General features: G+C 40.2%; 1 protein-coding gene across 1 annotated transcript in view; it reads right to left on the bottom strand.

The window, feature by feature from the left end:
- LOC104150404 (cytosolic phospholipase A2 epsilon) overlaps window positions 1–14440 on the bottom strand; it is a 33937-nt gene extending 19497 nt beyond the window's left edge. Inside the window, exons 1-6 of the mRNA XM_068945981.1 lie at window positions 14373–14440; window positions 13872–13907; window positions 8314–8386; window positions 4313–4449; window positions 3387–3518; window positions 2717–2757 (exon numbers count right to left, since the gene is read on the bottom strand). Coding sequence (XP_068802082.1) covers window positions 2717–2757; window positions 3387–3518; window positions 4313–4449; window positions 8314–8386; window positions 13872–13907; window positions 14373–14399 — 446 coding nt within the window. The 5' untranslated portion in view covers window positions 14400–14440. The remainder of the gene's footprint in view (window positions 1–2716; window positions 2758–3386; window positions 3519–4312; window positions 4450–8313; window positions 8387–13871; window positions 13908–14372) is intronic.
- Between the last annotated feature and the right edge of the window lie 1130 nt (window positions 14441–15570).

Genomic DNA, 15570 nt, shown 5'->3' on the forward strand with positions numbered 1-15570 from the left:
GGACTTGTAGAAACTGTCCCACATGGTTAGCTGTGCTTCATGTTAGCACTGTGGTTGGCTCTCCCCCACTTAAAATTGTTTCTAATTTCTGTCAGCTCTTCTCCAACCCGGCAGTACCTTCAGGATAGGTTAATTTATTCAAATGGCTTATTTAAGAGTTATGGGAAGAGGAACTTAAACAGTCTTCTAATAGGTTCTCAGATCACCAAATATCTGGTGATTTCTTTCTAAAGAGATCTTTTCCTCAGCAGTTTTTCCCCAGGGCTTCATTGTGCCCCCGCTTTGGGTTTGGTTCAACAGCAGCTGAACCAATCTTAATAGGGAATCAGAGTCAGTAACATACTTCCATCTTTTCACAGTCCACATTTTTCTAATGTTCGCATTTTTTCTTAATTGAAATTCTCCATCTGGGTATCCCTGTCAATGTGAGAAGTAGCTAGCTCTTGTTCCAAAGTGGATATTATTTCCAACGCTCGTTTTTCTGGACCAGTGAGATTTCCTGTTTGGCCACTTGGGCCCTCCTCCCTTGCCAAAACCTGCTGGGCTTGTTCAGCTCAAGAGAGCTAGGGTTGGTACATAGCGTTCTGGTGACCCATCTCATCTACTTCAGTTCATGCTTTCAGACCTTTCCACAGCCCTCTAGCTTATCACAGGTAATGCACATCATGGTCTTAATTTTTGTCCTCAAACCCTTTGCTTTATTATTCCTTACGTCATGATTTCCTGTGTTGAGGGGGAAAAAAAACCCTCTTGATCTCCTACCAAAATCAGAGTCCATGAAAAGTTCTCCAGAAAACAATTTTTAATTAACTCAGCTGTGCTTGCACATTTATTCCGGACTTGGCTGATGGGCAGAACAGCACTAAGTCACACACGTATGCAAGAAATGCAAACGAGAGAGGAGGAGAAATGTTTATCCACTTTCCAACATGTAGACCATTTCCTTAGAGAAGAGTCTTCCCTTTTCTGCAACCTGTTGCAACCCTTAGAGTTACATTCCCTGGCCTGACTACCTTATGACACAGCAACGTCTTCCCTTTGTGCAGGGATTTCTATAGGCCACAAATATTACATTAGTCACTCAGGTACCATATTCTATGAATGAAAAAAAAAAAAAAAAAGGTTCACAAATGTTTTTGTTGTAGTTACTGACCAATTACTATGTTTCTGTCCTTCCTATTTGTACAGTCCCTATCATCACCTTCTGACCAGCAAAACTATTGTGCAGAATCTAAAGAAGTTGCTAAATATCTAACTTTACCAAGTGAACATGCCCCCAGTGAAATGGAACCTAGTTGCAAGGTCCAGCAGAAACATTTGACACAGAGCCACCATCTACATACCCTGAGACGGATTCCTCCCTTCATCTCTGTATACAAGCCTACCAGTGCATAACACTCAAGCCAGACAACCTGCCTAGACAGGTGCCTTCCTCAACAAGCAGGATTACTAAGAATATAATTCTAAGTACCAACTCCCTAAGCCATCCTCTAACTTGCAGAGGAAGAAAGACTGTAGACAGGCCATTTGGGACATCTACCAGAGCTCCACTCCCCACTTTGGAGGTACACTCTTAAGTTGTGAGGGGCACCATTTGTTCTGCTGATACAGAGCCTTCTGCCAGTTTTGATGCAGTAACCATCATAAATCCATTCATACTGGTGATTTTCCAGGAGTTGCAATAGGAGATTCTGGGGCTGCTTTGTTAACTTTGATGGGCTTTTTGCTTGTGAACCCTGGGAGATCTTTCTCTGTTCATAACACTGAGATATTGTCTTTCCTCCAGCAATTCCGAATTTTTTCTTCTGTTAGGAATAAATACACTATTCAAACTCTTCACCAATATACTATCATGCTAGGCCTCCTGCAGTGTCCCAAATGCCTTGAAGGGGTCTCAATAGCACAATTTCAGTCCAATAACATGGATCAAATTGCTAACAGAAATCTTCTCAAATACCTTCCTCAGAGTCATAAAGCATGTTATGGGGATGGACTAGAACACCCATGATTGTGCATCAGACTCTCTCTTCGGTTAGAGAAGATTCAGTAAGATCCCCAGATTTCTCCACAATGTTAATCAGCTGAAGCTAACAAGTCCCTCACACTTGAGCTCCACCAACAACTTTCAAGCCTACCAAGTGAAGCTGATGCTGCTCCTCCAGTTTCCCTGATTCCTCAGCCCTCAGTCCCCCCCAGTGATCTTTGCTCCTTTCTTTATGCAGACTACTTAGTTCTTCTCCCAGCTGGGACTGATACTACAGCCTACCACATCTCCCCATATGCAGCCAAGTGTGCTAAATAGATCAAATTACAGATGAGCCTTTTATAACGTTGTCAATTTGAAAAGCAGGATCCCCACCAAAAGGGGGGGAGGGGGAATCAGACATTTTAGCTTAGCATTCCTTTTCCTAAGGGTGAAAACTTCCTGAATATGTAACTCTCCTCATACTTCCTCATATTTTCACCTAATGGCAAAGACATCACCTGAGGAAGGAGGTACCCAGGAGGTAGCATTCCAATAGGGTAAAAATAACATTTTCAGATATTTAAAATCTAAAAAATGTATATTCTGGAATTCCAAATGGCAACTTACTGGACTTGAATGAAAACATCTAGATAATGCTTTCAGAGAAAGCACTATTACAGATGAACAAACTTTCCAGCTTATTTTTATACTGAATGCAATAGTTTATATAAAATTTAGAATTCTACTCACGTGTTCTGCAATGTGAACTCCACCTCCAGCTCCTCACGTGCCTGAAAAGAGGCAAGAAGAAAAAGAAAGGTATATCACTTATTTCTGTTAATAGCTTTCACCACACCAATTATATATCATTTGTAAAATATGTATTTAGGATAGCACTTGGAAAATTCTCTGAAATATAGAATAATTTGCAAAAAAGAAACCATGGTGCCATCTCAACTTACTAAACTTTCAGATACTGAAAAAGCAGTTGCCAGAATCAGTATTTTGAAACCTAAGTGCTATATGAGCACATAGTCTTGGGAAATGGCTATTCTGCTAAGTTAGCCCTTTCTCAGAATTAAATTCCCAGTACTAGAAAATCAGCAGCTTTTATATTCCTGCAGTTTAAACTGGCTGAGAATTCATAACTCAAACCAATAGCTAACAAACCATGCCAGAAATATCCTGAATGATGCCATTGGGGTAATTATTTCTAGGTGATTCCATCCTGAATTGTTAACAAGAGAGTCTGCCCCCCTCACAAAAAAAACCTAGAATGGACCACAGGGATTCTAAGTCTTTCTGACAATAGAAGCAAATACAATTTCAAGTAGATTTTTCCTATAATGAAATACTGTACAAGGATATATTTAGGTGGTAAAAAGAAGTTGTTTCGGTTCTCACTGATTTCATTGCTCACCTGCGGATTCAGCTGAAATTTCACCCGAACAGTACGTCCCACAGTGAGTTTATCTATGTCAAAGAGAACTGTGCAGAGCTCATCATCCCTGGTGATTGTGTCTTCATCACAGACTTTTAGCTCCAGCACATTCTGCAAAATGAGGTTAAGAATTTCTCAGACTTCTATTTAATTTTTCAAAGAGCTCTGTAAGGCAGAAAAATCTCAGGAACAGGCAGGTTTAGTCTGCAGTTTTAGGGAGCAAGGTAAAAAGAAACAAGTAAAATAGAAAAGAAAGGGAAAGACCTGGGAGTATTAAAGTTTACATTAAAAGAAGTGGGCTTGTCTATCGCTGAGCTCAGGTGGCCCAATTTTATTAGGGGAAGTGAGCATTTCTCTGACAAGGTGACAGGAAAATAAATTAGTTTCACCTTAGATTTGCCCTGGGACTTGGGATGATGGACTATGTCCTTGGGGGCATGAAACAAGATGGGCAGAACACCTGGAACATTCCCAAATTTGTGATGATTAGGTATGTTACATGTTTCTGTATTTGTTGTATGGCCACTGGCTCTCTCCAAGCATATAAAAAACAAACATATACATGAAGGTTTAGAAGATTTCCTTTCCACCATAACTTACCTTACCATGATTTGAACGTGATCTTTACTTTGGCTTTTACTTGTACATGTCAAGACTAGGAATAGAATAGTAAGGCCATAGTCTGCAGGGAGTTTAATTGCTTCTTGCTGCTTCAAAAAAAGTACATGTTCAAGTAACAAATAAGTGGAACAGCAAGATACCATGGAGGATGCAAGTGACCTCATTTTCTGAGGAATGTTCAGCATCTGAAGCGTTTGGAGACTAACCAAATTCTTTTTAGTCAGCGTAGATTTGCATTATCTACTCACTATCTAGAGATGGTGAAAAGCGTTTAACTTCATTACCTTGATACGGCGATCGATCTTATAGCAGAAAGCTTCATTCCAGACTGGGTTCTTGCTGTTCCTGATGGTTCTGGTCCGGACCTTTTCAGTTGAGGCAGTAGGCAGCCACAGTGTCACATAGCAATCTGATAGAGTGACTATATAAAGAAAAGGTAAACTCAGAGTGACAATATATTGAGTGAAAGGATTGTTGCAGTGTGCACAGCTAACCCTAACAAGACAGAGATAACACAGTAGGGGATTTCTTCCTAAAATATGCAGGCTAAGGAGTAAATAGTACAGTGAGGTACTCAATGGAAAACATAAAACATCCTCACATATTTGCCATGCTCATTCCCACTTCTATACTTCTGGTCAGACTTATTTTCCTTTTAAAATGTTACTTTTTATTGGAAAAAACACTGTATTCCACATGAACACCCAAAAATGCTGTACATAGCTATATATTCATGAGGGTTCAAATGAGTGGGGGAGGGAACAAGTTAATGTTGCTAAAACATGAGAGTATCTACCAGTATATGCCTTCTCTCATATGCAATCACATGACTTAGGATGGCTCCTCTGTAGCTCAGGCAACCCACCTCTCAAACTTCAACATGGTTTGGAGAGATACTAGTCTTTCAGTATTTCCTCCTCAGATTCAGTATCTTAAGCTAGTTGGAAGCCTTTAGCCAAGAGCTGGTTTAAATGAAGAATTTTTGCGAAAAGGGAAAGTGCTGCCCTGTCAAAGCCAAAAAGATTGTTCTTCCTTATCACAAAACAGAACATGCAATTTTCAACAGAAATTCTTTCACGTCTTTGACAAAATTTAGAAGTTCTATCTTTCTCAAAAAGTCTTTTGGAAAACAAAATCAGTTTCAGGACCAACGTTAAGTTACTACTCGTCCTATTCTTTCCTACTGTCCCATGCAGATTGGAAAAATCCTACTGTCACTTTTGTCTGGGAGAGCAAGCTGCAAGTGGCACCAAAGGCATCAGCTCCTTCCATATTTTGACACCTCCATATTTTGAGGGAGAATCTCCAGGGAGCGTGACTTACCTATGCATGACACAGGTTCCAATCTACAGATGGAATTTGTCTCATATGTATAATGCAAAACGCGTTCTCCCAATTTCACCTTAGTAATGCTTAACCAGTCATCTGTTTCTCACAAGAACCTTGTGAGTCAGATGTAGTCAAATAATTCAGCTCATAATTAATCCCTGCATCATACTCAAAACCTGTAACAGTATTGTTACATGGGGTTAAACACAATTTTCTTCATATATTTCCTCTTTATCTTTTATAAACTGCTACAGATCAGATTTTTCTACCAGCCATATTTTTCTCAAAACTTTACCTTTATCATGTAGTGATCATACTATCACAGTCAGTAAAACCTTGATGATAACTGTGGGAAGGAAAATGCTTTCAGAAAATGCCCGTAGCCAATACTAACCAGAAAAACAAGACCAATCAGATATTTGGCAGAGACACAAGTGTAAGCAGATGCAAATGTAACTGATTAATGGTGATTAACGCTAGAACTTCCATTTTCAAAGAACCTGTGACACATTGATGAATTAATCCTTACATTGCCACTGTGAAGTAAGCAAGTACATTGAGAAAACTTGAACGACTTGCGCAAGATCCCGTAACGCAGTCAGTATCAGGGTCCAAAAGGCAGTCTAGATTCCCAAGTAAATACGAATGTGAGAAAGTGCAAGAAGAAAGATTCATTTAAATAAACTAAACACAAACGCTTCATTAACAAGAAAATATGAAAAACATATTAAAATGGGAAACCCCAAAACTGGATTAAAAAAGCAGGAAAGCTGAACCAGAGGAATAAAACCTTAACTCAGAATTTTAAAAAGAAGCATATTGTGACCATTACAACCAGCTAAAAAAGGGATATTTTCCCTGCAGTTGAAAACACTGCTGTTTTGAGGAAATGCCATTTTAGGCTTTACCTTTTCTGAGACTTCAGAAAAAAAATTCCTGGGAAGCCAACCCCAAATTCTGAACTCGTTGCATACCGAGGGGATAAAGGTAAAGAAGCTGTTCATCTGCTCGTGAGGATGGACCACAAGGAAGTAATGTAATACAATACGGCAGACAAGCCAGTAGGCTTCAGGAAGGAAGAATTTATTATTCACTGTGGTAAGAAGCAATTGTGAGCAATTTGTTCTTGAGAAGGACAATCACAGTGAATTGAGGTATACACAGTCAACCCGCTGGAGTGCACAAATGTACACAGCACGTGCAAGTCTGCAGATGCAATTGCAGTAACTGCCTGGTCAGAGCATATATTTGCTTCATGGAAATTACCATGTAGGCACTTGAATGTCTGTTTTCTGTGAAATAAATTCAGTGCTTACGACTATAATCCCACAACTAAGCTTATGTTTCTGCATATGCAGACAGGTCTTTAATCTCTAAGAAATCCAGAACTTTACATTTTATAAGGCTATCTCACTTTGCCTAATGAATTGAATCTCATTTTCAAAATGAAATATGATAATATTATAAATAATCTAAAAGAACAAATTGGCTTATCTGTCATTTCTAGAGCAAAAAAAAAAGAATTAAGAATTATAGAGTAAACAGAGTAAATCATAGCAGGTTCTATAAAGTTGCAAAATAAGAGGTACCCAATAAATAATTATGCTAGCATTACACTGCAGAAGACACAGGCATAAGTAGAGCAGAATACCACAAGCGAGTGCAGCAGAGATTTGTTCCCTAATGGTAAGCACGCATTCAAAAATACTCTAGCTGGTGAGGACTACTTCTACAAGTTCTATTCACATTCTTCTGACCAGCAACTACCAAATTCAACTTCACATACATTTTCTGTCTACCCCTTGACCCATCATACTGGTTAAAATCTCCAAATATATAATACCTTAAATAAAATTTACAGTTGATTTCCTTAGAGATCATGATATGCTACCTGAAACACTGAGTCTACCAAAACAATTTTGAGTCACGTTCAGCATGGTTTCGGTGAAAATACTATGCACTGTTTCTTTGTTTTACATCTTTCCATTTTGTTGTTGTCTCCCGGGGACTGGAACTTTTCAAAACTCAGCATGCAACCAGTTCCTTTGCTGGGTGAGTCAGCTTCACGCCTGGCCAGTGAACAAACTGCTCTTTCCATCCATTGCAAGTCCCATTCTCTCTGAGGCTTTTCATTTTAAATCTGCTGCTACACTCTCATTCAACAAGCTGATGCTCACTAGGCTGAAAGAGAACAGGAACTGTTAAAAGGGGTTCCCCAGCCAGAGAGCAGTAGCACTCCATAGACTGCCCCACTGGGGAGATTTCTTCTATCCTGGGCCCTTTTCACTGTTAACTCTTGTTCCATGATGCAGCTGTGACATTTCACTTGCAGCCTCTATTCTGGACATCTTTCTCTCGCTTCTCCTCACTATCCCTCTCTTAAATTCTTTTTAAGGCTTTCAAAAGTCGTCTGTATATTTTTTTCTGACTTTCAAACTGTTTGGTACCCTGGGTTAAGTAAATTTCCAGATACATTGCATCTTATCATTTTCTTCTTGCATATTTAGAGAGTCTTCAGTTGTAATAGGATGCCCATGCTTGTACTTCTGTAATTTCATAAGCTTTCCTGCTACTGCTGATTTTACATTTGCATTATTAGTCTTCTATCTTCTGCCCAGGAATTCTGTAGGGAATACTCAGGTTTTCTTACTGAAAAGTACAAAAATGTTCATTATTAAATGAGCAGCCTTCTGATCAGCAGCTGGGCCTGACATCACAGGGCTGTGAAATAAGTCTCATACAGTGAGGTTTGAAATCCTGAGGAAAAACTACATCACTTTGCTTGAATTAGCCTCTTCACTGAAGCATGGCTTCAGTATCACAATAAAAATAAGTCTTGCAAACTTGCAACACCGTATCTTGGTATTTCTACACTATTTAAGACCAATAACTTTCAAATATTTTCATTGCTTTAAGGAACTAACAAGAAACATCTGACAATAGCAGAAGTACTCACGCAGGTCTGCCTTCCGGACATTCTTCACTCTTAGTATTTTTACCGTGAGTAAGTTGAAAGGAGATACTGGTCTCTGCACAACAATTCCAAAAACAAAACAAAAAAAAAAAGATGAGTATGAGTGATATAGTCTATAGTCATAGACTAGCATATACTGTAGCCCTAAATTTCTAAAAGGCATGAATAAAACAAGGTTTTTAAGGTTGAGCCAGTATCTTTCATCAAACCAGCTGGAGCAATTGGAAAAACTGGATGAATTTTTGGTACAGAAGCTCTATCAGCCTTCAATAGGAGCAGCAGGTTTCAAAACCACATACCAGTTGAGAACAGTAGCTCAGCTTCCAGTTAGATATGTACCAGCTCTTTCTACCACCAGTCCACATTCATCACAAAAAACACGCCCCCAGCACATGCATCAGTATCCCTGGGTCTCACACACCCACTGCCTGGAATATAATACCCTGCTCCTGAGACACCAAATGCCACCACAGTAACTGTGCAAGTAGAAATAAGTGACCACCACACACCAGTACAAACTCTCATAGGCAGCCTAAAAGAATGGAAACCGAGCTGGCAGCAGAGAAATATTCCTTATGAAGAATCTCTGGATCCCATCTTCAGCCCTGATGCCCAACAGAAAGCTACCATTGCTTTCCAGAGATGACCCTCGGAATTAATTCTTAATTCTACTGGATATCAGACACTTGGGGCTCATCAGTGGTATTAATTCTGTAATACCTTGTAACTTCCATGGCCCATACTAATACATCTTCATATTCCTCAGGCTATAAATTAACTCTTGGTCCTTTTTATTTTGGAGAAAACTACTTTAACACCTTTCTCTCTCTCTCCTCTCCCACAGTAACACATCCTTTCCTTTTAGAAACAATCTCACCATAGCATACATACATGTGTATGTGTATATACAATTTATCTTTTAACATTTATTTAAAATTTAGCTTTGAAATCTCCTGATTCTGTGTTAGATCTGTCTCCATCTATAGCTGTATCTAGATCTATCTTTACCTGTTGATCTACGAAAAGATATTAACTCTACTTATAAACCCTCTCATGCCTACATTCATAGACATATAATGCCCTAATAAAAAAGTGAACACACTCCATGTCCTGACACAAATACAGTTGTTTTATTACTTTATGAAGTGCCAGCCCTGTATCAGAAGCAAAAGTGAAAATAATCTACTGATGTTTGCTAATAAAATGTACCTTGCTACTGTTTCCCCTCATACATGCTACACATTTTGTAGGACCATTCATCTTTCCAGCTGTAGCAGAAGTCTTATTGAAGTGTTTGTCAACACTTGGCATGGTGTTAAGCAAATGGGACCCTTACAGGACTTTGGACACTAACATAGTGTAATGAAGCTGATCCTTATCCCTGTCAATGAAGCCCCAAGCAGAAATAATGGATAACACTGATAAGCAGAGATGGAAAATGGTAACCCCTGGCACATCCCCCTCACGCTTCCTCTTGGGTCAGCAAAGAGCTGAAGAGGCAGAGTTGAAGGCCAGCGCAGGCTGGCCACCTGAGACACCAGCAGGAGGATCAGACAGTCACTGATACTGGCACATTTGTTCTGCACTACCTCAACTTGTCCAGGCTCTACTGCAGGACACATATTTAAAGAGCACAGATTGCAAGCACCTTAAGTGTCAGCTGTGGGACATTTCGGCTATCCCAAAGAGTACATCACTCCTCCACCTGCTGTGGTGTTTGCAGCATCTCTATGGCCATGAAGGAGAACTTGGACAAACACACTCTGAAAGAAGCACCTTAGTTCTTTTGGAAGAAAGATCACACTTTCCAGTCAAAAAGAAAAAAAAGGCATTCTGTCCAGAGCTATACAGGAGTTAAACTGCCAGTACTGCTTTTGTGTGTGTGTGTTCAATAGGGCAGGGTAAAACACAAGAGCAGTCCTAGGCACAGGGATCAACAATCAATGCTTGTTTGTCCCTGCTACATCTACTGACCCTTTTGCTGCCATTAGGTTTATGCTTGGTCCCTGCTCTCCCACCCAATAAATACTCAATGTTTTTGTCCCTACCAGCACTATTTTAGCAGAAGAGATAGAACATCTCTTTACCCAGGAAAGCTGGGACTTGCATCCCTTGAAAATAGAAAAATGGACTGAGCAGAAGTATCCCCCATACCAGGGAAGTGCTATACATACTAGGATATCTTGTAAAAGGACATCATTTTAAAGGAATAACCTTGGCTCAGGTCTTTGAAGAAGGGTATAGACCTCTACTTTGTTTGTGCATTTCAAATAGATACTGGCGCCTCCTGTCAGCCCTGAGTAAGTGGCATACAAGATTGGTATTCCTGTGCTCAGCTTTCTCTACTAGCTGAACACACTTACCTGTATTTACACAGTTCCCTTTCCTGTGTATCTAACTCTCCAGCACATTAAATCAATCCCCAGTGCCTCACGCAGGGTTACAGGTTCCATTTCCGCACTAGGGACCTTCAGGTCAGGCCTTGTAGCTCCTGATTTCTCAGTATCTGAACGCTTTATTGAATCTAGCTCTCAGCGACTTGCTCAAAGTCGCACAAAGAACTGCAGTGGAGCTCATCTTAAATAGATAGTCTGCTATTAATATGTAATGACTTCGTGTCTTTCCCTTTAACCTAATGATGACCATGTCACAGGCTAAGTAAATTCTGCACCCAGAAGCCTCTGAGGTCAGTTGTTAGGGACACTTCAGCTTTCAGCTTCTGTGTTTATTTTGTCTGAGACATGATCGTTACCTCATAAACCAGAAATACAAGCCAGGCATTTTAATAGTCACTGCTGAAACTATTTAAATATATTAGATTACAAACATAGGAATTGGTCACACTATCCTACCTGCGTCAGACTGAAGTTCAATTAAGTCCTGTGCCACATTTGTGCAATCCTTACATATCTGTTCCCAGCGAGGTCAATGGGACTGTTCACCCAGGTGAGCGCTCATCCACACGAATGAGAGTTACCTAACTGGGCTCTGTAAGTGCTCTATTGCAGTAAAACTTCAGGCTTATACTGTTACAAAAGCCTTCCTATACAGACAATTCTTCGTGAGGAGAACAGAGCGAAGCACAGACGACGTTTCTAAGTCATATCAAGAGAAACATAGCAAAGTAAAATAGCATGTCCAATATAATATTTGGGGCAGAGTACTCTTTCCTTAGTTTTCTTTTCAAAAAGGAATAAAAATCTCACTCCAAATTTAAAAACCATGAAGACTAATGAAGAAAATGCTCAGTTCTGTCAGAAAGACTGACTGGACTATAGTACACAGATCACTGACTTGGTTCTGACCTCTGTCAAGTATGTGGCACCTATTAACTTCAGAGAGTTTTGGAGCCTCAAGGACAGGCAGGATTTCATTAATTTACCATGTCTCCAAACTCAGGGAAGGTCAGATGCACAAAAGCACTTTCTTTGTACTACATCTTTTGTATTTATTTCATCAGTTTTAAAATATGTTGTAGCTGGATCTTACTAAATCAGTAAAACTTCACTAGAGTTGTCCCAGAATAAACGTAAATGTAACAGCAGCGAATTTCAGTGAATTTCTTTCTGAGAGCTATATAAAATTCTGTGGCTTCAAACCGTAGTTTTCACACAATTTCTTCTTGTTTGCAGTTCCACCGCTGCAGTTCCACATTAAAATAAATTCTAATCTTAGAATAGAAACTGAGCCAAACATTTCCATGTTTAAGATGGCTTTATGTCAATACAATGATAGCCTATATTATTTTAGTACGAGTAATCTTTGAGTACCTTAAGTAATCAAGAAATAGTAAATTTTTGGCCTCTCAGGTTACTAACACTACCATTTTTCCATAAAATGTTTTACATTATCCATTTAATTTAAATAGATATTTAAATCACATGTATTGCATGAGTTGCCCTAAAACTGACTCTGCTAATAAAAACTGTGGTTTTCTTAAACTATGCAGTAACTTTTTTTAAAAAAAATCAGATATACTATGTTTATGTATTTATTGTCATAACTACCAAATTCCATGGCAAAAAAACAACAAAAAAAAAACAAACAAAAAAACCCAGGTTCTTAGTGATTTCTGCTTCTGTTAGCCCTGAAGAATCAATGCAGAAAGATATGACTCTGGTTCTTAGCATGCATTATATTTACTATATTCAGGTCAATTCTGCCACTCTAAGTTCCCTGAAGACAGAAAGTACAATTTAAGACCAGTGAACTGCAAAGGTCTTTTGCCTAGAGACCCATTAACAATGGAAAAAGCACCAAGGGAAAAAAAACAAACTTGATTTTCTAAACACAGGCTGAGTTTACAGGGGTGACAGTTACAATTTTATGATACTACCACACTTGATTAGGATTTGGGAACTATACACAGAGCCCTGAAGTATCATTTTTAAGAGGTGCTTCTGTAAAAAATTCTGCAGAGTCTTTGCTTTATCATAGCATTTCACTTCAGCTGGACAGAGAAGGCATCAAATGGCTCTCAGACACAATCAGACATTAGACACTGCCAATAACAGCAAACCTTCACGAGGCAAGGACAAATCACCGCTGTTCGGGACAGCCCGTGTCGCAGCAGTTCCCACAGTAGGGCCACGCAGAACCAAAGCCCAGAACAAACCACTCTGAGAAACCACAACGCCACTGAAGCCGGGCAGGAGCTCATCTGCCTACTACAAACCATCAGAGAACCCGCAACAACTACTGGCAGCCTTTAAAATATCTACATTTAAAATATCTGCATTTAAATGCATTTAAAATATCTGAAGACAGCCACATCCCGTTGTCACTGCCCCTGCTCCTACTCACTGGGGTATAACACCTTATCTGACATTTTCCATTAATCTCATACTCGTTCATGTGAGTGTCTGGTAATTGCCAGGGAAGTTTTCATTCATCTGAATGAAGAGTTTGTCCTCAGCTCAGTCTTTACGCCTTGTTGCTGTTTTCCACATTCAGAAAAGTTCTCATTTGGCACCCCACGCACTCCTACCAGGCTAATGAGATCAGGCTTTGCCAGAAGACAGAACTTGATGTTTATTCCACAGCTTTGCTTGTTCTGACATTGTACTTTTAAGCACAGTATTGCATAATGAATTTCAAATTATGGCAGAGTATTATAGTGAAAAGAAAAACTACAAGGAACATCAGAGCAGTAAAAACATTTGAAAGATCCGTTTAAACAGATCCTTCCTATGAAGCAATGAAGCACAAGACAGTGGGCTTTCCATCCAAAGAAATCAAAACATAAAAGGGGGGGGGGGGGGAGGGCTGGAACATGAACATGCCCAGATATAGTGCAACATTTCCTGGCAGCATCATAAGCATCAGAAACACAGGTCAGACTTGACAGAGTTCACTGGGAAGCAAGGCAATATTTCACCTCAATATTGCACCTCTGCTGAAGTGGCAGCTCAACCTTTCAGTGTTCAGTAAATATTCCAGTATATTTTTCCCCTGAGCCATTGAATTCCTAACATTTTTTCTTGTGATCTATATTCAGCACTGGACAGCAGTTAATGAAGGGCCATCTAATAACTACCTACCGCTCTCACTGCTTGCGCTGAGGTGCTGGTAAAAGTCTAGAAAAAATAACACAAGACAGAGTTAAAAAACAAAACTAAACTACAACTTTTTCAACTTCACTTTTAGGCTGACATTTAAAAATCTTAGATTCAAAGCCATACTTAGAACTATGCTAATTAACAACAGTCATTAAGTGGTTTAATAATACTTCCCCCCCAATCCCATAAGAACAATTCTTCTGTGCCACCTTCTAATTTCCTTGAAGCATTTTCTAAAGAAGCACAGTAAGTAGCATTGTTAACCCTAAGACATAACTCCGAAACGCGGACGTGCCACAAGGGTCTGTGTATAAAGCTAACCTAGGAAAACAGTCCTTGCAACCGTGGGATCTAAGGAGCAGCAGACTTGCTGTCCGTGGATTGCTCCTATACCTGAAACCACTGGTTGTCTGCTGTGATCAACTGAACTGGAATATCAGGCAATTTTAACTCCCTTGTCAGCTATGGGCTCCTTTTGCTTACCTCATTTGAACTTAAATTCGATCCCATTGCAGCCCCCGATGCATGTAAATCCAACGTTAAAAGATACCGAGTCCTACGGCTGGCAGGACCTCTTCATGCAGATTAGGGGAGGAGGAATAGGGAATTTATGACGAGGCTCAACCACCCCACCCCTTTGTTATTTCCATTCATTAAACTATCCCCTCCCTGCTTCCTGCAGCCTATTAGGGCAAGTCAATTGAGTCAGCAAAATAAAGAGCAATTTCTTTTCCACCTACTGTGATTTGGAGGGGCGGGGAGCACCAAAACCTCCTTCTGTGCACAGATTGCTTTCTAGAATATACTGTTCATATTTTACTATTAGTAAAAAGTTTTACTTTTATTCAACACTGCTAAACTCCAAGGTATACCAAAGCACCTGTGGCTAATTAATTTACAGCTCCCTGAGTATCTTTACACAACCACCCCAGCACTCCAGAGTACCGGGGAGAGATACCAACTGCCTTCCAAACAGCGAACTCAAATACCTCTAGCAGTCTCTTTGTAGCAGCGTGCACTTCAGCAAGGGCTGCTTGCCTGAGAGGCAAGGTAAATTCACTCATTGCTGTGCTACAGTTCACAGGACCCATACTGCTCTAAAGATGCATTTCAGTGCTACACTCAGTGAGCTCACCACATATCCAACGAACACTGGATATTTACAGTACAGCTAGAAAAAAAAAATCCCTGTCCAGAAAAGCTTACAGGTTGATTTTAGATGCAATGACAGGAAGGGAGGAGTTAGGCAGGAGAAAGGAAGTCGGAGTGAGGCAAGGGAGAGGGTTGTGCTCTTCTGCGTGGGCCCAGAGACCTCAGTTCACCCACGCTCAGCATCTACTTCAAAGGACTCTTACATGCACTCTCTCTCACAGCAGGCCCAACAGGCACTGTGCTTGAGAAACATCTGAGCACCGTGTCCTCCCTGGTTCCTTGTCACTCTGGTGGGCAGTGACCTACTGCCTTGAGCAGCAGTGCGTTATAGGAGCCCTCAACTAGCATATGCATGTGCAGGCTGGTAGCGTTGGCAGTGCGCAAGGCCAGATGCTGGCTCTGCTGCTTCTTCCCTCCTTGTTGCTCAATGACAGGAGGCAGCCAGTGCTTGCTCCTGCATCACCAGATGATCTAAGTAAGGCATAGTGTGTGTGGTGGTAAAGGTTTGGTATCTCACCCACCTTTCCAA

This window comes from Struthio camelus, chromosome 5 (assembly GCF_040807025.1).
Source record: "Struthio camelus isolate bStrCam1 chromosome 5, bStrCam1.hap1, whole genome shotgun sequence".
NCBI classification, from domain to species: Eukaryota; Metazoa; Chordata; class Aves; order Struthioniformes; family Struthionidae; genus Struthio; species Struthio camelus.